This window comes from Amaranthus tricolor, chromosome 13 (genome assembly GCF_026212465.1).
Source record: "Amaranthus tricolor cultivar Red isolate AtriRed21 chromosome 13, ASM2621246v1, whole genome shotgun sequence".
NCBI lineage: Eukaryota > Viridiplantae > Streptophyta > Magnoliopsida > Caryophyllales > Amaranthaceae > Amaranthus > Amaranthus tricolor.
In genome coordinates, this window is record NC_080059.1 from 19,846,997 (window position 1) to 19,874,327 (window position 27,331).

The 27,331-nt window shown below is 34.5% G+C and overlaps 1 protein-coding gene across 7 annotated transcripts; it reads right to left on the reverse strand.

Moving 5' to 3' along the window:
• Nucleotides 1-11,654: 11,654 nt before the first annotated feature.
• LOC130798983 (bifunctional protein FolD 1, mitochondrial-like) lies at nucleotides 11,655-27,006 on the reverse strand. Of its 7 annotated transcripts, XM_057662075.1 has the most exons (7): nucleotides 26,859-27,006; nucleotides 24,872-24,912; nucleotides 24,234-24,789; nucleotides 13,734-14,050; nucleotides 12,723-12,959; nucleotides 12,416-12,583; nucleotides 11,655-11,965 (listed from the first exon to the last, which is right to left on the reverse strand). In XM_057662075.1, exons 3-7 carry the CDS (start codon nucleotides 24,430-24,432, stop codon nucleotides 11,795-11,797), a joined length of 1,092 nt encoding a protein of 363 aa, XP_057518058.1. In that variant the 5' UTR covers nucleotides 24,433-24,789; nucleotides 24,872-24,912; nucleotides 26,859-27,006; the 3' UTR covers nucleotides 11,655-11,794. The 7 variants fall into 7 exon arrangements, with proteins under 7 accessions (XP_057518058.1, XP_057518056.1, XP_057518055.1 ...); XM_057662073.1 differs by lacking the exon at nucleotides 24,872-24,912; XM_057662072.1 differs by having other exon boundaries at nucleotides 24,234-24,912.
• Nucleotides 27,007-27,331: the final 325 nt, after the last annotated feature.

A 27,331-nucleotide genomic window follows, 5' to 3' on the forward strand; every position in this document is an offset into this window, starting at 1 on the left:
GAAGGATTAAGGATGGAGTAATTTCAAAAATTAACAATTTCATCTAATTCTTCTTCAATTAATTTTGATGATTAGAAACTTGGTGATCATGACATAATTAAGGATGGATTGATATTGATAATCAGAAATTTGGTAATTAAGTAATTAATGATTATGCCATAATTAAGGATAGAAATATAGTTTATTCCAAAACTTCTGAGGGAAAGGATCGAAGTACACTTATTCCAAAAAGTTTTGGATTTAAACATTTATTCTAAAAAGTTATGTGTTTAAGGATGAAAATACATTTATTTATTTATGTTTATGGATAAAAATACGTTTATTTCAAAAAGTTCTGGATTTAAGGATGAAAGTACATTTATTCTAGAAAGTTTTGGATTTATGGATGAAAATACGTTTATTCTAGAAACATTTGGATTTAAGGATGAAAGTACATTTATTACAAAAAGTTCTGAGTTTAAGGGCGAAATTAATTCATTTCAGGAAGTTATGGGTTGAAGGATTGAAATACAGATATTCCGAAACATTTTGGGGGTTTGATGCAACAATAGATCAAGATAATTTTTTTTTTGTTGAATAATAATATTTTAGAAGAGCAATTTGGATTAGCTGATGATTTATTCCTTAACTATCTTATTAACGATTGTTGATTTTTGCACAAATTTTTATAAATACTTGTCTCTTTCGCTTAATTAGCAACATTTTACTCAATTAAATGCGTTTAAATGTTGCATAATGAGTACGACAAAGGTATAGTAATAATTTTAGAGGACACATTATAAATTGATTGATTCAGTCTCAAAGTTACTATTTTGGGATTTTAGTATTAATTGTATTTGCCATATAATTATGATATTCTATTGATCTATATATATATATATATATATATATATATATATATATATATATATATATATATATATATATATATATATATATATATATATATATATATATTATCAAGTGTTAATTTTGTGATATTAAGGACCTAATGCAATATTATTAGTGTTTTTTCAAGTTAAGCTAAACTTTGTTTATTAATATTAAGGTTTGCAATGAATGTAATTATGACATTTCATTTTTCATGTGAGCATAATTTTAAGTTTTAGTTTTTTAATGAATATACATAATAATTTTTTGCCTTTTTAATTATTTAATGTTTGTTTGAAATGCAGGCCTAAAATAAATAATAAGCTAAACAAAAAGTAATGTAAATTTGAGGTCCTTTAGTTTAGGAGAGACTCTTGTATGAAATCATATTGTATGTTAATTATAAAAATAGGTTTTTTAATCTGGAAAATGTTAATATTAATATGCAAAATAACATGTTAAACATTAAACAATTGAAAAATGAATTGTTTAAATATAAAAATGGATGTTCAAATCAATTTTCTTGTATTATTTAGCTCATTTTAAAATTATTTGAATTTGTATCATACATATAAAAATATTAAAAAATAATACTAGTATTAATTTCCACAAAAGAAATGAGGGAGAACTTGAGATTACTCAAAAAAAATAAGTTTAAGTTGACTAAATAAGTGTAGATGAGAGATCATAAGTTCAATTAAAATATGGTAAATTTTATAACATATTTCATTCATTAATTATTTGATAGATATGTTCATATTAGGTTTAACGCATCTAAATATATTTGAATATGTCCAGATAGATTTAATAAGTTGTATAAAAAAGGTTTAAATCAAAGAACCTATGAAAATAGATTAACATCTAATTTAAATATGATTGAATTAAGTTTAAATATTTATTAGAATAAAAAAATCAAACTAATGAAATCATATAATTAACTAAAGCGATTTGAAAATCCTATGTAGCATCCTTATAAATTAAAGATTTGCCACATAGAATAATCAAATTGTTTAATTGCTTTATTTATTGAATTAAATATCGTATCAATTAACTTGATATTTTTATAAAGATTTGCCACATGGAATAATCAAAATGATTAGTTGCTATATATATTAAAATAAATAAGGTAAAGTTGATTATATTCTATTACACAACATAAATTATTATATTTCTACTAAGAGTGTCAAAACACTCACAAATTATCTTTGTAAATAATAATAAATCTACTTTATATTTTTTAATAATAATAATAATAATAATAATAATAATAATAATAATAATAATATTTAATATTATTATTATTTATAACATTTTTATCATGAAAATTTCAATCTAATAACGATAATTTCTTTAACATCAGAATACTTCTATATCTAAATATTAATAAGAGATAGAATCTTTGAGCATATTTCTTAAAATATGCAATGATGCAATGATTTTTAATATATCTGTACCTCTTGAGTTTTGATGATGACTACAATTAAGCAAATATGTGTTTAGAGATTGTGTGCAGGTCGATATCCGATTGTAATTATGATCGTTGATAGTACCTATGGCTTAGTTCATGGAAAAGTACGTGTCAAAAGGATTCAAGAGATATTAGAAGAGTATATCACTTGGGATGTAAAATGGAGACAAGAAGTCTAATGTTCCCAAGTTGGATGTTCTAGCTAAACTAAAATTCATAGACAGCGCACTGTTCCCAACTGAAGTCAACTTACGTTCGCTAAAATTCTGATTACTATTTAATTATTATTTTTTTGTTGATGTAGAAAATAAAGTTAATATGTTGCAATTTTAATTAATTAAAGTTAATTGGCAAAAGATTTTCCAAAAAGATTTTTCGTATTTACTTAGCATTTTTTTAGGATCTATATTTAGTAAATATTAGATTTGCTAAATATAGGAACGACTGCTGTTGAATAGGTCTTAGCTATTATTATTTAACCGGTCTTTATCTTAGAAAATAGGTTATCGTTTTTATTTTTAGTAAGGATAACTGTTTCTATAAATAGCATAAAAGTTCCAGCAGTTATTACTGGAACAGGAGCTACTGTTTGTGAAACTGCTACTTAAAGGGAACAGAACCTATTATTAGTAAATGGGAACATCGATTATTATTGTTTTAACCGTATGCTTGATTTAATCAAGTCTTGTGGAAATAACCGTCTGTGTGATTAATCCACATTACTCTCATGATCTTTTTGATAAAGGAATAATGGATTGGATTATTCCATTTTCTTAGAGATTTTATTTTTTATAAATAGCTAGTGAATTCGGCTGTTCCTTAGTATCAAACGCATGAACTTTGTTATTTTCATGTGATTATTTTTGGAAATCTACAAGAAATATTTTGTTTTAAAATTTGCCAATTAACTCATAATATTTTCTTGAGCAACTCATTGATTTTGTTTTTAAGATTTTTATCCTTTTTGTAAGGGTTTTTGAGAGAACTTGTAATTAGACTCGGGTGAGTCTAAGGGGGAATTAGATAGCTTTGAGTGAAGCCATTGAGGAGTTTAGCTTTTAGTGAAGCTAAGTTAGTTGCTTTGAGTAAAGCAATTTGAGAGAGAAGAGTTGGCCTAGTTTCGATTCGCTTCGAGTGAAGTAAGGTGTTTATTGTAATTGTAACTAATTGCCTTAAACATAGTGGAGTATTTAGAAATCCCGAGGGATCGTGATTTTTCCTTCTGTTTAGGCCCAGAAGGTTTCCACGTAAAAATCGTTTGTCTCTTTTATTATTTTGCTCTAAGTTCAAGCTTTATTTATCTTAATTCAATTCCGCAAAAACAGGGCAAGAACGATTGAATAAGTAACAACAACAATTCACCCCCCCCCCTCTTGTTGTTGTTCCCGTTCTTAATTGAGTCTACAATTGGTATCAGAGCCATGTTCCCAGTAGATCAGGAAACCCTGAGGGCAGAATCCTGGTGTTCCCGAAAATGTCAATTATGAACGAGCGAATGGAGGAAGGGTATTCTACTTAAAGACCGCCCATGTTCGATGGAAAATTCTATACATACTGGAAGAATAGGATGGAAATCTTCATCAAGACAGAAAATTATCAAGTTTGGAGAGTCATCGAAATTGGAGATTTTGAGGTAACCATTACTAACTCCAACAATGAATTAGTTCCCAAACCAATAACCGAATATGAAAAGGAAGATTTTTAAAAAATGGAATTAAACGCTCTTCCAATAAAATTACTTCATTGTGGGCTTGGACCAAACGAGCATAATAGAATAATGGGGTGCAAATCTGCTAAGCAAATTTGGGATCTGCTAGCTGTTACCCATGAGGGAACAAGTGAAGTCAAACGGTCCAAAATTGATTTGTTAATGTCTAAATACGAGAGATTTGTTATGGAGCCAAGAGAAAGCATCCAAGAGATGTTCACCAGGTTCACCAACATAACAAACGAACTTGTCTCTCTTGGTAGAATAATTCCCACTGATGAACAAGTAAGGAAGATTCTTAGGAGCCTTCCTCAAGATGAACGCTGGAGGGCCAAGGTTACTGCTATACAAGAGTCCAAAGATTTTACAAAGTTTAATCTAGAGGAGCTGGCTGGTTCCCTAATGACGCATGAATTACATTTGGGAACAGTCGACAGTTCCAGAAACAAGGGACTGGCCCTGGCAGTTGGGGAACAGGACGAGTCAAAATGCGATGAAGAAGAGGCTGCCTTACTGGTACGAAAATTCAAGAAGTTCTTTAGGAACAGCAAGTATACAAATCAAAGAAACAACAAAGAAAGAAGAACAAAAATCAATCTTGAATGCCACAAATGTGGAAGTACCGATTACTTCATCAAGGAATGCCTAATGTAGAAGAATGATAAGGGCAAGGGAAAGACAAGAGATTCAAGAAGACCTTTGAACAAAGAAAACTTTAACAAGACCGACTTTCGCAAGGCCATGATTGCAGCATGGGGAGAAACTAAAAGTGAAAATGAAACTATTGTTCCCGAAGAAGAGGAGACATCTAACCTATGTCTCATGGCTACGCACGAAAGCAAGGAGAAGGAACCCATAAGGAAGCAGGTACATATCTCTAATCCATTTTCTATCCATCTATCTAAGCTAAGTAAAAATAAATTAATTGAGTTGCTAAATGAGACACAGAATACATTAGAAAATTGCAATGAGAAGTGTCTCCAATTAGAAAAGGATCTCAAGTTAAGCAAAGACCATGTCTCCTATATAAACACCTTTAGATACGATGTCCAAAACAGATTTTTCGATTTGTTGGATCAAAACATAATTCTAAAGGAAAATATGGAGAGAATTAAAAAGAAAAATGTTATTCTTAATATTGAGTTGTCGCAATATAAATTATTAAACTTGAATAAAGAATTGAATGATGCATCTACTAAAGATTTGTGCAATGATTTTCAAAATTTAAAGTTTAATCTAGAATCCAACCGTGACAATGATGATAAGCTTGAATTAAATTCAAGAGAAAAAGGGAAAATCAAAATTACTCCCAAATGGATTCAAGATGCCAAAAGTAAAAATTCAAAAGGTCTAAATTACTTTAAGAATAACAAGAAGAAGAAAGCTTACGTTGATCTTCCTAGTCACAGATTCTGTTCCTTCTGTGGAGGAACTGGTCATCTGAAGGACCAGTGCACCAAAAAGGAACAGTACACTGTCTCCAACAGAAACTATGTTGATAACAGTCTGATTAAGAAAAATGATTCATGCAAAATCGACAAGGAACCCAAGAAAGTTTGGGTTCCTGTAACTAACCATTAATTTCTTTCAGGTACAAGTGAGGGGGAACAGCTCATGGTTTCTCGACAGTGGGTGTTCCAAGCACATGACGGGTGACAAATCTAAATTTCTCTCACTTGAAGCCTATGATGGGGGAACAGTAAACTTCGGTGACAATATGAAAGGTGAGATAATTGGCAAAGGAAAAGTTGGAAGGTCATGTTCCCATGCTATCGATAATGTGTTTTTAGTCGAGAATTTGAAACATAACTTACTTAGCATTTCTCAATTTTGCGATAAAGGATACAAATAATTTTAAGATAGGTCTTGCAAATCTAGAGAATGATGAAGAAGAAATGAAAATGCAAGATCAAGGAACAGCAGGTGAACAGCTGATCCCAGAAGAGGCAGAAAGGAACGATCTTGATCAGGAACAGCCGGTACTTCAGAACCAACAGAATGTTCCCAATCCAGCTGTTCCCACAGAAGAGCAAGCTAATCCAGTAGCTGAACAGAATGACATTCAAGCTGCTGAACCAGAACATACTACTGTTCCTACAAGAGAATTTGTGCCCAAACCTTGGAAATATCAAAGTTATCATCCTCTTGATTTGATTATAAGTGATTTGAATAAAGGAACACAAACTAGATCTCAAATGAGAAACTTTTGTGCACACTTTGCGTTCCTATCATCACTCGAGCCCAAGAATCATGAAGAAGCTCTAAAGAATTCCAAATGGATCGTGGCCATGCAAGACGAATTAAATGAATTTGAAAGAAATAAAGTATGGCACTTGGAACCCAAACCAAAACACAAAAAGTTAATTGGTTTGAAATGGGTATTTCGGAATAAACTAGATGAGCATGGAATAATTATAAGAAACAAAGCAAGGCTCGTGGTCAAAGGATACAATCAACAAGAAGGTATTGATTATACCGAGACATTTGCTCCGGTAGCGAGGTTAGAGGCTATAAGAATCTTAATTTCTTTTGCTGCATTCATGAACTTTAAATTATATCAAATGGATGTGAAATGTGCTTTCTTAAATGGTTTTCTTGATGAAGAAGTTTTTGTTGAACAACCCCCAGGCTTTGAAAATGCCTTTTGTCTTGATCATGTCTACAAGCTTGATAAAGCTCTTTATGGCTTGAAACAAGCTCCAAGGCAATGGTATGAAAGACTATCAAAGTTTTTGATTCAAAATGACTTTGTAAGAGGCAACATTGACAAAACCTTATTCTTTAAGAATAGAGGTTCGGATATTTTAGTTGTTCAAATATATGTTGATGATATTATTTTTGGAGCCACCAATGAACTGTTGTGTAAGAATTTGCTAACCTAATGAGCATCGAATTTGAAATGAGCATGATGGGAGAATTAAACTTCTTCCTTGGGTTACAAATTAAACAAACAGCTAATGGTATCTTTATTCACCAACAAAAATATATAAAAGAACTTCTTAAGAAATATGGCTTGAATAATGCTAAAACCAACAATACACCTATGGCTACAAATGTTAGATTAGATGAAGACCCAAATGGAACAAATATTGATCAAACTATGTATAGAAGCATGATTGGCTCTTTATTGTATTTAACTGCAAGTAGACCCGATATTTCTTTTAGTGTTGGCTTATGTGCTAGATTTCAATCAAATCCTAAAGAATCACATCTCACTGCAGTAAAACGAATTCTAAGATATTTGAAGGGAACAGACGACTTGTCCCTATTTTACCCTAAAAGTGATGTCTATGATTTGAAAGGTTTTAGTGATGCAGATTATGCAGGAGATCTTGTAAACAGAAAAACTACGTCAGGTATGGTACAATTTCTTGGCTCATGTTTAGTGTCATGGAGCTCAAAGAAACAAAACACTGTTGCATTATCCACTGCCGAAGCTGAATACGTAGCAGCAGCAGCTTGTTGTTCCCAAATGCTTTGGATAAAACGGCAGCTAAGAGATTTTGGTATTAAGTTTGAATGTGTTCCTATTTATTGTGATAATACCAGTGCCATATGCATATCAAAAGATCTAGTGCATCATTCACGAGTAAAACACATCCACATTAGGCATCATTTTCTTAAGGATAATGTTGAAAATAAAAATATTATTGTAAAGCATGTAAACACTAACGAGCAAATAGCTGATATCATGACTAAACCGCTTCCAAGGGAACAACATGAGAAAATGAGATTAGAACTTGGCATGATCAAGCTGCATTGAAGTGAGTGACATATGTTATCTTTAAAGACAAAATGAAAATTGAAAAGGTCGATCAACCACAAAAATCTTGATTGAAAAATCGATTATCGAAAGGATCAGGTACGCACTATTTGAAAGCATTTACTGTGAATGTTCTTATGATTGCATGTTTAATTTGATCAGACTGTAGTAGCATAAAATATTCTTTTATTTTATTCTCATAAAATTTCATATTATTCAATTTATATATTTCACCTAGCAATTCTTTTTGATTAAAAAGTAGGAGTTGAATCATCACAGTTCTTCACTAAATTCGTCTGTTTCCATTTCACATTTTGTGTCCATATGCGTGAATGAAATAAGGAACATGAATCACCTAAACACACGTCCCCTCACATTCATTATATACACTCTCACACGTCAAGCCCTAAACCCTTCATCCTCGATTGCAATCAACTCTCAATCCCAAAATCACCTTCATCTTCTCGCATCTTCTGCAAAATTTCACTCCACATAATCATCAAATAACCATGAGAACTAAGAGCCGTACACCAAAGATGAAACAATTCAAACCTTTAAAAATCATTCACCCAACACCTCTAATTACTGCACCTGAGTTTTCTTCAAGGGAACAGCAGGGAACCCTGGTTGCCTCTGGAACGCATGCAAGCAAAAAGAGAAAGAAAGACTCTACAGTGAAGAAATCGTCCTCAACTTCGTCAAAAAGGGCAAAAAGGGCAAAAATTGCTATTCCAGTCAGCGCTGAAGAATTATCCAAAGAAATGATTATTGGTTTTGGACTTGACAAGCAATGGTATGAATCCAATTTTTTTCCTCAATTACACGCAATGTTACAAAATCAATTTTGGGAATCTTTGATGGCAGAACACTGGTGTAACCCAATGTACCCCGAATTGATGCGTGAGTTTGTTTCAAACTTTTCTTTTGACAATGGCGTCTGTACGAGTGTGGTTAAGGGGATCAAAATTTAATTTAATAGTCTGATTTTAGGAGGATGGTTAGGTGTTCCCTCCACTGGATTTGATGTATACATTGTTAAGTCAAAAATCATTTTTTCTGGGATTGATGAGAAGGTTGTCTGGAAGTTTTTAGGGATAAAAGAAAAAAGAGGAAAGGTTAGCCACAATGTACTGTCTCCTATGCACAAACTGTTATATAATATAGCAAGAAAATTCATTTTTCCACGCACATCTAAAAGAAGTGAGGTTAGTTTAAGAGATGCTACGTTAATATAATGTGTGGCTAATAACATCAAAATTAACTTTCCCTCTTTGATGATTTCTCATTTGAGTGACTGTATTTCAAAAAGATATGTGATAGGATATGGTGGTTTGTTGACATGGATCTTTAGGAAGCTAGGTGTTCCTCTTGAAGGTTAGAATTTTCCCATGGGTCCAAATAACAAAATAGGTGTTAAGTTTCTGAATAACTTGCATCTTAAACTAAATGAAAATGGGACTCTTGAGAATATTTGTGAACAATCTGATATGATTTCTGACAACAAGGAGGGCACCAAAGAAGGAGAAAATGAAGAAAAAGTTTAGGAGGAGGAATTAAATAATAAGGAGGAACAGAAGCCTGCTCCCTCTGCCACTGAGAAGGCAGAAGGGCATTCTGATAAGGAACAGGAGAAAAGTTCATGTAAGGGGGAAGCTGAGAAGGAAACTGTGATGGAAGCTGTGGAAGAAGAAAAAAGGAAAATGAAGAGGGTTCTTTGCCTAACAAGCAACATTCTGGTTCAACCCCTAGGAAGAGTCGAAGGCTAGCTTCCAAAGGCAAAAGACCTGTTGTTATTTTTGACGATGACTCAACCTCATAAACTACAGCTGAACCAAGCCATCCTTCCTCACCTAAACTGACCACACCTTCATCCCATAACTTTTCTTCACCACCACAGTCACCTATACCACCATCATCACCACCACCAGTACACACATCACCAAGTCAAGGTTTAGGTGACACTACAGTTCGAACAACTCCTCTATCCTCTATTCTCCAGAAACTTAACGAATTGCAGTCCAGCTTCCTTGTTTTTAAAGATGAAATTCGTGTCTCTGTAGCCTCACTATCTGCTCAAATGGACCAAATGGAAGCGCGTTTGGGGGCCAAGCTCGACACAGTAGAGGTGGAGACAGAATATGTGGATGATGAAGCTCCTGCATCTTAATTCTCCCTGATACTTTTTAACATCTTCTTATTTGTTGCAACCATCACTTTCATCAAACAATCTTTTCATGTTTTCAATTGTACCAGATGGGGTACTGTTTGTCTAATTCATACTATGAACTACATTTTCTTTTATGCTACTAACTACCTGTGAAGATTAATCATTGCTGATCTTGTTTGCATTCATTGTTACTGCTTTTTACTTTGTGCATCCTTATTCTCTCTTTGACTATATCTATATGCTTAGTGCTGTGGCTTGATTGCTCTTATTCTTTTTGAATGATGTCAAAAGGGGGAATATTTGACACAAACTTAAATAATGCTTGAGTATGCTTAGCTCTGATTAAATCTATTATGTTGGACATTAGGATTAAGGTTATGATTCACGATGGATGATTGTTTATTGCTTGTTGTTGCTGTCGTAATGTTCTGATGTTTGCTTTGAACTAATCTGATATTATGATTCTGATCTACATGTTCAAATATTATGATCTGTTTTTAAGCTCTGATCTACATACTCTGAATTTTACGTCATTGTTTATGTTCTATGCTGAGATTGTATGAGTTTTTGTTGTGTTTATTTTTAGAGTAATTTGATTCATGATATGCTTGGTAAATCATATTTACTAAGTTAAGAAGAGTTGTTTTAATCTCTAACATGCTCTTCAACATTGGTTTTACTCTATTTTGTTTTAAGTTTGTTTAAAAGTTTGTCATCATCAAAAAGTTTGTTTAAAACTTGGGCAACAAGGGTGGGCCACATTGTAACTTCGCCATTAAATCAATTGTGCAAAAAAATATAAAACGCATTAAGTCGCTGTTATTAACAGTGACTTTTAAAAAAAAATTTTTTTTTTTTAAGTCGCTGTTAGTAACAGCAACTTTGGGCTTTTAAATTATTTTTTTAAGTCGCTGTTACTAACAGCGACTTTGGGCTTTTAATTTTTTTTTTCACTTTCGCTGTTACTAACAGCAACTCTTCCCGAGGCTAGGCTTGGATGTACGGACGCTTATTTTGGGAAATAAGTTTTCACGGAGCTTATTTTTGAAATTAAGTTGTTAAATAATCTTATTTTTTCACTTTCTCCAATTACAACCTTAAAGTGATCAATTTAAAGCTTATAGTGCTAAATTATAAATTATTACCCATATAGTGATTAATTCATCATCATCATCAACATCATCATCCTACCCAGTATATCCCGCTCTTAGAAAACTAAGGATAGGGTCTGAGGAGGAAAAGACGGCGGCAACTCATAACCATAAAGGAGAACGCGACCAAAGAAGTCCTCCGGCTCAAGGAAGATAAAGAGACGTGAATAACACGTGCAAAATAACTTAAAAGCCTATAAAAAGTAGACCCACTACAAAAGAAAACAAAGAACTAATAGAAAGGAAACGATAAGAGTAAGAGGTTAAGGGCACTAAAAGGTCAACTAGGCGAACATCTAGTGATCAATTATAAGTTATAATTTTAAACGAGTTCATTATAACCTTAAAGAGATAAATTATAATCTTAAAGTGGTCAATGAGCTTACCTTATAATACATAAACCATACCTTCTAAGCCATTTTCTCCCTTCTCTTGATTTCACAAGGGTTGTAGTTGTGGTCAATGATTTTTGTATTGACTTGCCATATAAAAATTGTTGTGACTACGGCCTAAGTTCAGAGCCTTACTACTCAAAAACTAAAGAAATACTCCTAAATGTTCTCAGGTATGCAAAGCAATGCGGAGAAACATCAAGATCTTACAGATAATAATACATAAACAAGAAGTCTTTTACCCAAAATACTGATCTAAGGCTAGTATACCTACATCAGCTGATACAATACATACGCTTGGCAGATTCCAGCGTGTTCAGCAGAAGCATAGCGACCGTCATAGGCCCCACACCTCCGGGAACAGGGGTGATTGCAGATGCCACCTTCACTGCTTCTCCGTAGCATACATCTCCAAGGAGCCGATAGCCTTGATGTGAGCTTGGGTCCTGAGACAATGTTGTGCTGATAATGAGAATTGCACAGGAAACAATACCAACAAATTACAACATATTGAATGGTACAAGTAGTTCTTATAACCAGTGGCGAGAATTTTCCTTAGTCGGCTAGGGCCGCCAACAAAAAATAAAACTAATGCCTAAAATTCTTGTCCCCCCAATCTGTGTAATTGTTTGGTTTAATTTTAAGTTGGCCACCGCAAAAAAAAGTGTTTTAAGATCCGCCGCTACTTATAACTCCATTTCACGATACTTCTTCCACATAGCAGGATCATCTTGCTCGACAGCAGAAAAAGATGTTTCATATTTCCGACTGACAAATAGTATTTCAACACAGATAAGTAATTACAAAGAGTCTCTTTGAGTTGCGACTTGTGATTTAATAGATGTAAAAAAGCCATGCAGACAAGAGGAGCTAATGGAATATAGCCTATAATATACCTCGATTGGATAAGTCCCGACATCGATAACTACAGCACCAGGTTTGAGCCAGCTTCCACGAACTAAATTTGGCATACCAACGGCAGCAATGACAATATCAGCCTCACGTGCAATTGTCTCAGGATTTTTGGTTAATGCATTTAGAACAGTAACAGTGGCATGATATCTCTGTTCAGAAAATTCATATCAAGAACTTGGCCAAATCAAAGCATACAGGTATCCTACACCAAAAACAAAACAAAAAAATCTTTGCCTTTTTTCCTCTCTTCCCTCTGCCAAGATGATTAGAATGAACATTTGACGATACCTGCAAAAGTAATGATGTCGGTAATCCTACAATGTTGCTTCTCCCAATCACCACAGCCCTTTTTCCCATAATCTCGACGCCGGATCGAAGTAACAACTCAATGCAACCTTTGGGAGTGCATGGAATAAATAGTGGCTCCCTTCCTCTCAAGGCTAGGTTCCCCATATTTAGTGGATGAAAACCATCTACATCCTTTTCCAATGGAAGCATACTCAATATTCTCCCCTCATGAAAATGCTACACAAAATAAAAGGTATTTCAATAATCAGGGAATTATGGAAGCAAGGGCGCACGCAAAAGAATAAAAAAAACAAATAATCGAGTAAAGCTGGCATAAGTGAAACTATAATAATAGTGCAAAAGTCAAAATACTAAGAAATATTAAGTACTTTTGATCCAAACAAGTGAAAAATCAATTAACATGGTCTCTCAAAAAACCCACTAAGCTATATGAAAAACAATGCCAAAGCTTTAATCTCTAAAGAAATGGGGTCGGGTTCATCACATGACCCAAACCAAATCAACAAATATAAATTGTGATCTATGTATACTGAACAGGTTCGGTATAGGACAATTGAGAGCTGGATAAACGAAGACTACAACAGAGGTCAATGGAGACCAAATATGACGTGGATGGTGGGGTGAATAAGAATATAGTAAAATTTGATCCGGAGGACCATAAAGCGTTGAATAGGAATGAATAGAAAAGGTGAATTATGATCTCTGTATACAGAACAGGTTCGGTATAGGTAACATGGAAAATGGTAGCTCTAGTTGAAATATAAAACGATGATTGGTTGAAGTTGCATGCTAAAAGGTCAGTCAAACAAGCCACATTACAAAAAGAACGGGCAGGGAGTATCATTCAGAAAAGTGGTTATGCAAGTCTGCATACTGGTTCAAAAACAAATAACCCTCTACATATCTACAGCTTTTCCCATTTCTCTAATGTGTACTGGTGGCTTATTAAAAAATTGCTAGTTCAAACAAAATTCACAATAAGGTTCTTACCTCCGGAAGAGGAAGCTGCAAAAGAATACCATGGATTTCAGGATCTTCATTGAAGCTCGTTAAAGCACTGAGAATTTCATCTTCTGAGCAAGATTCTGGTAATTCTTTAACTTCTGATCTGATTCCAGCTTCTTCACAGGCTAAAATCTTATTTCTGACATAAATTTGGCAATCCCTTCTGTCACCCACTAGAATTACAGCTAGACCTGGAGTTTTTCCAATTGACGACTTCATGCAGTTCACTTCATTAGCTATCTCCCGTCGAATCTCTTCAGCAATTGCCTTCCCATCAATCAAAGTAGCGGTGAAATGGTTAGCTGTAGCCAAAAACAAATGATTAAAGATCTTCACAAAACATGTTAGATGTTCAAAAATAAAATATAGAACTATCCCAACAAGTTAATATGAATTGTAATACCCCAATTCAAATTCAAACCCAACAACACTACCCAAAAAGTTAATGTGAATTGTGATATCTCATTGTTTCTAAAAGCTTCTAAAGCAGGTTTTTGGGTTTGAGGGTATGCCACGAGCAAATGTGTTACAAGAGTTGGATCATTAAAAACAATCCAAATGTGGGATTATTCACAGTAGATGAGCAAAATGTGGGATTATCCAGGATAATTTTTCCCTTTTTTCTTTTGTTTACAAGGTACTGATCAAGGTCCTATTCAGTGTAACATGAATCACTAGCTAATTTGCTTTTTGAATTCATAATTCGCTCAAATTGTCCAAGAATAGCCCAAAACCGACCATAATTCGCTTTTTTCGATTTGCGATTCGTGAGGAGATTCGAATCATGTGACCCTGGTCCTATTGAATTTGAATTGTAAAGAGCTATTGGACAGATTGCTTGAGTGATGTGATCAGGCATGCATCTGCTAGGTCAGAAAATCAGGTCGCAGGTGTGAAGTCAAATGGGCAGTGACTTTTGCAGGATCATTCAGCAATCAAAAAAGCATGCAACTATACAACAAGATAGAAACATAATTGTATTGCTAGTTCTTTTAATTTGTTGTTCATAAATAAACGGTTGTCAGAAGGTAGTTACAGGGTACTTAAGCCACATGGGCTTGTTTGTTATTGTTAGCACGCGAGTTGTTATGTGCAAGCATCAAACATGTGCATGTTTAGGCTTCTAGATACATTAGGGGGCAGCATGTTGCTCTCCTATATATAGAGGTACTAGCATCATTTGTAAAGTTAGTTTTTGATGATTGATAAAATACATTCTAAGAGATCAGAATTCAAGAGAGAGGTGTTCTCTTTCAACGGAAATTGTCGGTTGGCTTTCCTAATTTATGATTCCATGGTTTGTTTGTTCCGAGTTGTACCGTGCAATTCAATTCTTCCTGCTGCATCTGAAGCCACCAGATGTTTAGGAATCTTAACCGTTACACAATACAACGTGGTATCAAAGCCTAGAAGATACAGGGGAAGGTTGTGCTGGCCAACCCACAGAAATCCAATTAGAGAATTACAACTCAATAAAACAAAACAGAATGATCTTCTGGTTGGTCAACCAGGTGATCTGTATTGCTATCCATCATGTTTTTACATAGACATTATAATCTCTTTTGTGTTACATTTGAATGAATGCATTAAGGTGAGATTAAGAATCCACCGTTTTCTTGAAAATCAAAACGTTTTATCACCATCCTTGGATGGTTTGATTCTTCAAACAACCTTCTATTTGCATTTCAAGTGCTAAGTCACCAAAAACTGATTCTTGAACCTGACTTGTGTTTTAAAGATAAAATTGTCAAACTAATATTTACCTGGCGTGGATAGGAAGGAAAAACTAAATGCATTAACAACGTTGGTAAAACAACTTGCATCAAATCTCAACAATGTGGGGTAAAGTCCCAATGGCCTATTAGGACCTGGGTACAAGAAGGACATGAACCTAAACACTGATGTCCTGAGTTTGAGGGCACCTCTTAACAGCCCAGAAGATAATATAGAGTTGGAGAATAGCTTGGAAAGGTATTTTGATTTCAAGCAAACACCTGAGGAAAAAAAGTATAAATAGGCTAAGGTACGAGGAAGTATGTTGCCTCTACCTATTAGCAGCAACTCATGTCAGTTGGGGTAACTTAAGACAAGGAACCACGTCAGTTTCAGAGCATATTCAAGAAAGGTACGGACTAGTAGTGTAGTGTGATGTTAATGAACCCGAGGACATGAAGATTGAGAGATTTTTAGGGGGATTAAGGGAAGAGATCAAGGAGAAACTAGAACCAATACAAAACCTGACCATTAGGGAGCATGTAGTAGTGCTTTGGTGTATAGAAGTTATGCTAGAAGCAAGAGAAACTCATCTTACAGACCCTCTAAGCCTGTGCCAAATACAGACGATCCTGTGTCTAACACTAAGACTTCCAAGTATACAGCTCCTAAAACCCTAGCTAAGGAGAGAACTAGTGTCCTAAAGAAGGATGTTATCTATTTCAAATGCCATGGCCATGGACACTACAAGAACGAATGTCCAAATGCCAGAGCTATCACTCAAAGAGAGTGGTACGGAAGAAGTTATACTTGGCCTTACCCCTGGGACCAGATGGATCATATGTGGTCAACAGTTCAGGAACCATGGAGAGGGCAGGCACTGATGCTTCTGATGATAGTAGTACAGAGAGCAATTATACTCTGAAGAAGAAGTGCACAGCTTACTGGTTAGCGGAAGTTTTCATGCTACCCCTAGAGTAGAAAAGACTGACAAAAGAGAAAACATCTTCCAAATCAAGTGCAGAGGTCTCTGTGATCTGATTAGATGAGGGAAGTGAGCCCAAGTGTGTGAGTAAGGAGTTGGTAAAGAGACTAGGGCTAGATACCAAACCACACCCCCATCCTCATAAGCTTAGATGGTTGGATGAGCAAACTGAGAATTTGTAAAGAAGCAATTGAACTTTTAAGATTGGGACTTATGAGGACCAGGTTTTGTGTAATGTGCTGAGCATTGATGCTTGCCATGTTTTACTAGAGAGATTATGGCAACATGATATAAGGACCAAACATGATGGGTACTAAAATCTACACCTTGAAGCTGTTGTGTGTTTATTTTAAAGCCGCAAGGGTATAGTGTTGTAGCACGATTACGTGCCAATTCTCAAGAAAGCAAGATCAAAGTTTAGTTTTGTTCAAATAACTAAGTCAAGAAACAAGATATTTTTAGGTTGTTCTAATTCTAGATGCAAAAGAAAATTTCAATAAAATATCAATAAGATTAAAGTCTAGAGCAATAGGATTCCCCACTAATAGCATATAATTGTTTCAACAAGAATTGCAACTTACTTTATTAAATTGGTTCGCTAAGGAAACAATTATTTCTTTTTGGGATGATAATCAAATTAAATGGAATTAAATAGGTTCTTTCAATCTCAACTTACGTCTTTCGATTGATTACATGGCAAGACTAACTAATCACTGAATCTCCACTTTCGTATTTTAAATAGGAGAAGACATTGACTTGCATTATCATTCAAGACTAATAATACTTTCATCCCTGAACTTTCGTAAGTTTGGATTGGAGAAATTAAAAGAATTTAACTTGAAAGATCAACTTTTATAATTTAATCAAACCAATTCAATATTATAACATCCAATTCTCATCTAATCATATACATATTAGGGTTCATATCCAATGTCCTAGCATTCAAGACTACTCAATAAATGAATTGAGATTGTAAATAAACAAAACATATCAATAACATAAACATAATCAAATTGAGAAAAGGGAAAGAAATTACCAAGAACCGTGTAGAATAGTAATATGCAAGAAATCCAAATATTAATATATTGATGATAATTAAAAATAATAAATTGATAATAATACCCAGAAATTCTTAAACATAAACAAAGACAATCTTCTTGAAAAACCTAGAAATATAAAACTTACAAAATGTAAAAGGAATTTAAAGGAATTGAAATTTAAATAATAGAAAGCTTGAAATCTAATGAATTGGATATCCTTTTGATTTACAAAACTCATGAATTTATAATCCCCCTTGAAGAATTCCAGAGGTTTTTCTTCTTAAAATCCCTCATTAACCTTCTCCTAATCCTCCAATTGATTTCTAAAACTGTTCAATTAAATCTTCGCTACAGCAAATGTCGATCGAGACTGAGGCATCTCGACTGTGATTAGATTAGTCTCGACCGAAACTATAGAAATCTCGATCGAGATTAGAAATAAACTTCACAACAATTTTCCCTTTTGCAGCAGTCTCAACAAGGCTAACACAATCTTGACCGAGATTAAAGAGCAAAATTTCTAGTGAGTAAAACGACTAATCACGCCCGAGATGGAAGATAGTCTCAGCCAACATTAGTGATAACTTGGTTCAAAGGCTACAATAATCCTTTGATTACTTTTCAATTTCCATGATTGAACCCATGAGCCTCCATATGTTGTCCCACTAATTTAAATTTATTCTATTGATGTTCGATGGACTTCATCAAGGACAAGAGTGACCAATATTTGCTTGAATGTATCCAAAAATACCCATTAAGGCACCAATAAGTACACAATAGCATATGCACCTATCAAAGCTAATTTCCATCACTTTTGTCCTCAAAACTCACTAGTTATGCTCCAAATAAACCTCTAAGAACAACAATAGGTGTTAAATTCTACATTTATCACTCCCCCATGCCTAGTCTTTTGCTCATCCTCGAGTAAAACATTTATAACGATATGTAAAAACAAACATCGTGCCCTTTATACCTCCCATCCAAATACCAAGAACTAAACGTCTAAAGATAGATTGAGGCAGGTTATAATACAAACACAGTGAATATCAAACAAATTTCTCCCCCATGCCTGCCTCAAGGCTTACTTGGGCCTAACCACTCTACCTCACAATCACCATTGGGAATGTCCCAATCATGCTACCTCTATCAAAGTAATAACCAGAAATAATGTTATTTGGTTAAATACTTACCTCTGGAACACCAGCTCTCCTTATACCTCCAATAATTAGAGGATTTTTATCCCTGTTCCCGTTCCCGTTCCTAACTTCAAACACCAAATGAGTGGCCTACACAAATAAGCCTCCAAAATTTCCTTCTAAACACGCCACGCCAAAATAATGAAAGTTTAACCTAAGCCTCTCTTATTGCCTAAACCGCCCTTACGGGTTTTCAAAGTAGCCAAAAATTACTTTTTCTTCTTTTTTTGTATTGAAATTTTCTTTTGCATATAGAATTAGACAAACCTAAAAACATCTTGTTTCTTTAGCTTAGTTGATTTTGAACGCATGGGTGGTCTCATTCATCCACTGATTTTCAATTCGACCCCGAAATAGAGGCTATTACGCGTAAACTCAACACACAAAGAAACCAAAGAAGAGAAGCTGAAACTTTTGGGGCAACATTTCTTAATCTGATGCCCCCAGACATTCTATCCTTTGAAACTACCCCATCAAACTCACTAAAGATGGCTAATCAACAAGTTTTTGGCAGATGGGTAGACCTTCTCCCGCTCATACAACTGCATCATGTATTATGAAGCCTAATATAGTTGTCGATAATTTTGAGCTTTGTAATCATTTGATCTAGCTGATTGAGTAAAACCAATTTAGTGGGCAACCTTCTGAAAGTCCATATGATCACCTGTCTGATTTCCTTGAAAAATGTGACACTATCAATATTAACTATGTCGCTGAAGATGCCATCAGATTGAGACTAATTCCTTTCAGTTTGAAAGACAAAGCCATAACTTGACTCATGTCCAAACTAACAAACAAATATGCAACATGGCAAGAGTTGGCAACCGGGTTTCTCAGAAAGTTCTTCCCTCCCAGGAAGACTTCTCAATTGTCTCAAAAGGCTATACATGTGGGCTCATTGTCTCAAATTGCTATGACATTACAATTGGTTGATAGGAGTGTTAGACGTCTTAAAGGTATTCTTATGGATGTCCCTAAGATTGTGGGTACTATTGTTTTTCCTTGTGACTTCGTTATGACGGATATCCTAGAAGATGCCCATAATCCCATTATTCTTGATAGACCTTATCTTGCTATAGCAGGTGTTATCATTGATGTGAATAAGAAAGCTGTAATTGGAGGTTGTAGATGATAAGGTGGAGTTTGAATTTCCTAAGGCTCTTAGCTATCCCAACTCAATGGATAATTGCTTCATGATTAGGACTATCGAAGAGGAAATTCCTAAGTCTACATGGGAACTGGGCAATGATGAGATAGAGAAGCTTTTGGAAGGGACTTAAAGATTGTTGTGAAGATGAATTAGATTTTGATGATTTCTTGGAAAGTCTGTTTAGTGCTGAGGAGACTACGCCTTCTAAGGCAAAACTTATAACCCTTGCCTTCTAATTTGAAATATTGTTTTTTGGGTGAAAACTCTACCTTCATTATTATTGTCAATAGTACACTTAATGATGGTCAAATAACTCAGCTTGAGGTAGAGAGTTTAGTTCTTAAATATCGAAAGGCGATAGGGTATACTGTTGATGACATTTAGGGTATTAGCCGTTCCATTGGCACTCACCGAATTCATTTAGAGGAAGAGGCAAGTTCGTCTGTTGAACTTCAAAGGCGAATCAACCCTAATATGAAAGAGGTAGTAAAAAAGGAAGTGTTGAAACTTCTAGTTCTTGGGATCATTTATCCTTAATCATGTCCAAGTTGTACCCAAAAAGGGGGTATGACAGTTGTGCAAAATGAAAAAGGGAAAATGAAATCTATTATGAGTATTACTATTTGGCGTATGTGCATAGATTATAGGAAACTGAATAAGAGGACCCGTAAAGACCACTTTCCCTTGCCCTTTATTCATCAAATGTTGGAGCATTTAGCACACCACTCTTTTTTCTATTATTCTGGTTTTATTCCAAATTCCCATCCATCCAAATTCCAAAGAAAAGACAACATTCACATGCCCTTATGGCACCTTTGCATATCAACGATGTCGTTTGGTTTATGTAATGCTACAACTACTATCCAAAAGATGCATCATGGCAATATTTTTTTATTTTGTTGAGTCATGCATGGAAGTATTTATGGATGACTTCTTGGTCTATGGAGGCTCTTTCGAGAGTTGTTGCGTAGATGTGAAGAAATTGGTCTTGCTTTGAACTGGGAAAAATGTAATTTCATGGTACACTTTGGTGTTGTTTGTTAGGCCATATAGTGTCCTATAGAGGCAGCAAAGTTGATAGAGACAAAGTTGAGGTAATTGAGAAACTTCCACCACCTACTAATGTGAAGGGGGTGAGGAATTCTCTTGGGCATGCAAACTACGATGCTAGCAAAACATTGGACTCTGCACAGGTCAACTATGCCACCACCGAGAAACAATTGCTAATTGTGGTATTTATAATGGAGAAGTTTTGATCCTATCTCATTGGGTCGAAAGTTATTGTGCACTCTGATAACTCTGCCCAAAAGCATATGTTGGGCAAGAAAGATGCAAAGCCCGAGTTGATAAGGTGGATTTAGCTCCAACAAGCATTCGACCTTGAAATTGTGAAGACAAAAAGCGGCTGAACATGTCGTCGTTGTTCATCTCTCTAGACCAACACTTGAATCCTCTAAAGAAAGTCTTCTCATTGATAACTCATTTCCCGATCATCATGTTTTCTCTATTCTCATCCTCTCAAATGACTCTTAGTATGTCGAAATTGTCAATTATCTTGCAAGTAGGGCCATCCTTCATAACCTCAATCCATATGAGAAGAATAAATTCTTTCATGATATTAAAAGGTAGTTTTGGGATGATGCTCTTTTGTTTCATGAATGTCAGACAATATGATAAGGTGTATACCGGATGAGAAGGTTGAGTCGGTTCTTGCTTATTGCCATTACTTGCCATGCGGTGGTCACGCTGTTTCATCCAAAACCGCAGCAAAGGTTCTTGAATGTGACTTCTTTTGGCCCTCTCTATGCAGTGATACTTGGGCGTCATGGAATCAAATAACGGTCGTTCTAACACGACTCGGCCAAGTTGGAACGGTTTTCAAAGACACCATTCCGCAATAACGCGATTTTAACGGGCTGCAAAAAAACGCCGAGTTAACTCGGGTTTCGTTCGATTCGAGTTGGAACAGGATTTCGCGGAAAAAGCAGGCGATATTCGTTTTTCTTCACGAAATACAGGTGAGTCTGCTACTCTGAGTCCCCCATTGAAGGCCAACCTCCAAGCTTGAATCCCATGCCAATTGCCATTGTAGGCCAACCTCAAATTGCCATTGTAGGCCAACCTCAAAGCTTGAATCCCACAAGCACTGCTTACTACTTTTTTCACTTAAGATTTTGGGGTTTAGAAATAAGTGAGATAGAGATGAATGATGCAATCATGGAAAAGAAATTCAGAGAAAAAAATGAAAAAAATAAGGGTTGAAAATCAGAAAATAGAGAGTAGAGAGATGAAGACATTGGAAATTAAAAGTCAGATTAGTGGGGCTGCCTTGGGGGGCAATAATCAAGTGTGTAAAGAAGATAAAGAGTTGTTTATTGAAAAGGTGGGGTGTGTAAAGGAACCAATGTAATATTCTTTATGTGTTAATTGTTATTAAAGTTCTTTTGGTTGTATGTATTAATTGTATTTTTCTTAATTATTATTTAAGTATGTTGTTAATAAATTTATTTAATCCTTTCAAAACAAATTAAATTTATTTGATGGTTGTAAAATTGTAATTAATTGAAATTTATATAATTAATCAATTAGAAAGTGATATAAAATATAACATTTTAAATTTACTTATTAAAAAAATCAGTTCAAAAGCAAATAAAAATATTTATCATTTAGCATAATAATCGCGACCCGTTCCGGGATAACCAAATTTTTTCCGTTCCCGTGATCGCAACCGCGACGCATTTATGCACCATGTCGGCCGTTTGCGAAGGCATGTAATAGATGTTCAAGGTTGGAAATATATCCCAAAGGAACGTGAGCCTCTCAACTTCATCTTTGAAGTAGAGATATTTGATTGTTGGGGAATCCATTTCTAAGGGCCTTTTCTCATGTCTTAGGGGAATAAGTCCATTTTTGTTGCTTGTGATTATGTCTCAAAGTGGGTCGAAGCCATTGCAACCCGAACAAATGATGCTAGAGTTGTGAGCAAATTCTTCATGGATGTCATATTTTCACGCTTTGGTATACCTCAAATTCTCATTAGTGACAATTATTCTCATATCATTGAAAACAAGTTTAAAGGCACAATGTCCTCAATGTGTAAAAGGATTATAAAATGATAGGGAGGCCAAATAGGACGCACACAATCCCTACACCTCTCTCGTCACGGTAGCCAAAGGGTACAAATGACTACAGCTAAAAAAGGGTCAGAATTCCTTAGATTAACCCGGTCTCCCTCATAAACCCCCGTGCCTAGAAGCAAAAGGGTTAGAGAACAATGCTACCAAATCAAAATCAACTCTCACACCTCCTTCGTCGCCCTCATATAACCACCAAATTTAGTAGACAAGCTAACAACATAATTTATGCAGCTCAATTTTGTTGTGGCTAGTAAATAGATGTGCAAGAATTTAAGTAATGATGCCTAAGGGAGAATAGGTGGGAGAAATTTAGTGGAGCTAGAAGAGATCGAGAGAAAGAGATGTTAAGGAATATACCTAAAAGAGCAAAACTATGTGCAAGCCGTAGGCAAGCGCTTCACCAAATCTGCAACATAACGAAAACAAACAAAATAAATAAATACTATACAAAACATGCAGGTTTGACCCAGCTTTTATGGGGCATGAGGGAAGAAGTGGTAATGGTGTTAGTTTTGATGCTAACTTCCAAGTTGATGGGAATGGTGAGAATAATCCTCACGATGTCTTTTTATTCTCAAGCAATCCAGGTTAAATTTCTTAGAATGTTTTCCATGTTTTGCTTGTTTTATATAGTATTGGTTTGTTTTGATTGTTTTCTTTATGTTGCACAATTAGTGAAGCGCATTGCCTACGGCTTACACATAGTTTTGCTTTATCAGGTATATTCCTTAACATTTCTTTCTCTCTATTTTTTCTAGCTCCTCTAAGTTTCTCCTACTTATTCCCGCCCTAGGCATTATTACTTAAATTCTAGCACATAAATTTACGATTCACAATAAAACTTAGCTACATAATTTATCACCTACATAAACCCCAATCTAAATCTCAACTCAACTACATTAAGCTTGAAATACCCAGTCATCTTAGCCTAAAAGGTAGACGTAAAAAGAGACCATTTTTGGTGCTTAAACAATATCAAAACATGGGGAAAATATGGCTAACTATGAAATAACAGTAAGAATAGGTTCTATGCAGACAAACTATGTTTAAAAAGTTACATGATATAGACAATATTTCAACAAGAAAAAAAGAGCAGAATGTTACGTAAGGGGACCCATGAACAAAAGCAAATTGAAAAACATCATTACCTTGACTGTTACATTTGGTACATTTATAAGTATTAGCACAATATAACATATTAACAGTTGCAACTCGCAATCAATTTCAAAATTAAAAACTAGGAAACAATTATATAAATTCTTACATTGATCTGGAATAGAAACCTTTTCCTGATGATCTTGGTCAACTGAGTGAGTCCAGTCATCAAGCATATCAAGGGAGAGAAGAGGTGGTGATTGTAGTATCTGATAACTTCCATTATTCGCTAAAGATGAGATAGCCCTCCAGGATCTCAAGCTAGTATGCAATGATGCCTCACCTCCTCGCAACACTGCCGCCAACATTCCTTGCTTTCTTGCCAATCACTACCAAAAACTCAACTTTGATTCGATCCAAATTGAGTTGCTATTGTCAATCATACTGATGTTTGAGTCAGAAATCTAGATTTCAAAGCAATTAGAAACATATGATTTCCAATCAGGAATATACAGAAATCTAGTACAAGAAAGGCAATATGACTTTATTAGGTTAATAATGATTGAATGTAAGTAGAAATGTGGTGTTGTGCATATGTCAACTTGAAATTCTCCATTTGCGTCTGTCAGTTTATCATCCTTTCAGAAAGGACAGAATATTTTTATGCACTTGAATCAGTTTCTACGCTCAGTAACTTAAAATGTCCATAGAAGAATTCTTCAAACCTGTAAAAAAAATAACACTAAGCTTAAAACCGACCAATATGTAAGGACATATACATCATATGCAACTTGTGTCTTAGGGTACCGTAGTCTTCCCTAGAATTTGCTTCCAGCGGCATGTAGGTGCTAACCAATAAAACAAAAAATAGATCAATTAATCTAATCCTGAAACTATTTTAATAAATAATAAACTATTTTTCCTACCCTACAAAATGTCAATGGCCAAAATCAAAAAGACTATGTTTGGTGTAGTTGTTGTTATAAGCATTTGACTTTATCGTTATTGATCTATAAACCAACCCCAATATCCTCATAATTGTTGCATAAGGCAAATCAATAGAGATTACTATAGTCCGTAGTTATATGAACTATGTAGGGATATGATTAAAATTGCATCCCTTAATTGATAAGGTAACTAAAAACAGATGGGACAAACATATGCAAGTATAGTATAGAGTAGAATTAGAGAACTAATAGTGCAATAGTAATGACAGATAATAAATAAGAAAAAATAATATCATAGTAGTGAGATAGAAGATGGCATAGTTCTTTTCATAGAACCGTCATATTACATTTTATTCTCCTCCATGACATGTCCCCATTTTTCATATAGAATATAATTTTGCCATTGAAATTTCCTCTTCACTAACCTTTCTATTATAACAAGGCGTAACAATCTTTGACCTCAAGACCATTTGATTTGATTGATATGCTAATTGGTATGCTAAATCAGCAAGGCAACAATTCTCGTCATATGGGAAATAAATATTTGCACTAATACAAATCTCAAAAACACAACCGCTTTTTATATCCTACATTCCTATGATGTGGCATTGAACTCTCCTCCTCTCAATACATCGTTGCTTATACTTCCAATCTCATAGGATTTCTATAGCATGCTCCTCCTCATTAAACATCCCAACTTAGCAGAACATAACAATGTTTAACCCCTAGACCATCTGATTAAGATGTTATGTTAACCCATCAAAGCAACAATATCATAAGGGAAATGAAGATTTGGTACAGCTATAAAAGCGAAGAGGAATAAAGATTCATTACATTGTTGCTCCTACTACCAATCTCCAAAACACAAACTCTTAACATGATTCTACTAAATTATTCTACTACTACTAGAACCATATTAACACAATTATGATACATATTGAATCATTTTGGGGCATTCCTACATAAATTGGAAACTACTAAAGGCATGTGTTGGCCAAGGAAATAAAATACATAGGAGGTTAGCTTGTCTAGGAATACTTTGGAATTACGGATTTGGCATCGTTGTTGTATAGATATCAAGTTCCCCTCGATCCCTTCAATCTCATTCCAATTCTTGCAACATAATTTCAAGTTAGCACTTTACAAATCCTCTAAATATATTAAAACAGTTCTACAAAGGAATCAAACCAAATACATGTAAAAAAAAACATAGAAATTTCATTCCATATCTCCCCCCAGTAAGTATTGATCATTTAACACTTCTTTACTAAAACTAAAAAGAGGTAGTATGCATCTAGTCTCTCTTTCACATCACATTCAAGCTTTTTACAATAATCAACACTCAAAATAACCACTACCCAATTTCAACAGTATATTAAAGCATTGCCTGCAACATTTAATAATCTATGGAAACATAAAATACACAAGATAAATCTATAAAGACCAATATCAAATCACAACCCAAGATCATACTTCAACAAAACAATGGACAATGCTAACATATTTATAATTTAAAACAAAGGAATAAATAAAATCAACAAACCATAAAAACCCAGCTGTTAGTTTCAGCTACCCGGGCATTTCTCACATTTGAATTTTATCAATTCATTCACAGACATTATCAAAGAAAAAAATCAAACAAGTAAAGAAAATTGACACAAAATTTGGCATATTCAGAAAGTAATTTGGCACATAGTTTGCAAATAATGATAAATATCAGTAAAGAAAGATGAGATTTTGTAGTGAAGATAAAAACACCGCAAAAAATTGATTGTATAATTGTTCCGAAAACAATCTAAAAACCCAAAAACCAAAAGGGGAAAGGAAAATAAAGACAAGAAATTTACTTATTCTGGTCTCATGGAGAGATGAAAGACAAGAGAAACTAGAAAAACCAAACAGGGTTCAGCAAATGGAAAAATTGCCGGGCTTAGTTTATTGTTTCAGTAGGAATTTTTTAAGTGAGACTATTCCCAAAATATGGCTTAAACAAAATAATTCCCATTTGCATTATTTGGGAAAGTATTTCCCACAATATCGTCCACGTGGAAAATTTAATTTTTTTTTTTTTCAGATAAAACCGCCATCTCAAGTGGCGGTTTGCCTTAACCACAAAAACGCCATCTGAAGTGGCGGTTTGGTCCAGGTAAACCGCCACTTCATGTGGCGGTTTGCTTGTGACTTGATTTTTTTTTTTTTCTTTGCCTTAATTTTTTTTTCTTTCATTTTAAAATAGTGAACGCAACATGCATTAAACTAGTTCAATACCATCTATTCCATAATAATCAATTACGAACCGGCTTGTTTTGAAAAAAATAAT

Coding starts and splice junctions, on each gene's coding strand:
- LOC130798983 (XM_057662073.1), bottom strand. CDS start 24,432: ATGTTGGCGGCAGTGTTGCGAGGAGGTGAGGCATCATTGCATACTAGC. Junction 14,051..24,233: donor GGTTTCTATTCCAGATCAAT/GTAAGAATTTAT, acceptor TTTTGGCTACAG/CTAACCATTTCACCGCTACT. Junction 12,960..13,733: donor TGCAGCTTCCTCTTCCGGAG/GTAAGAACCTTA, acceptor TATTTTGTGTAG/CATTTTCATGAGGGGAGAAT.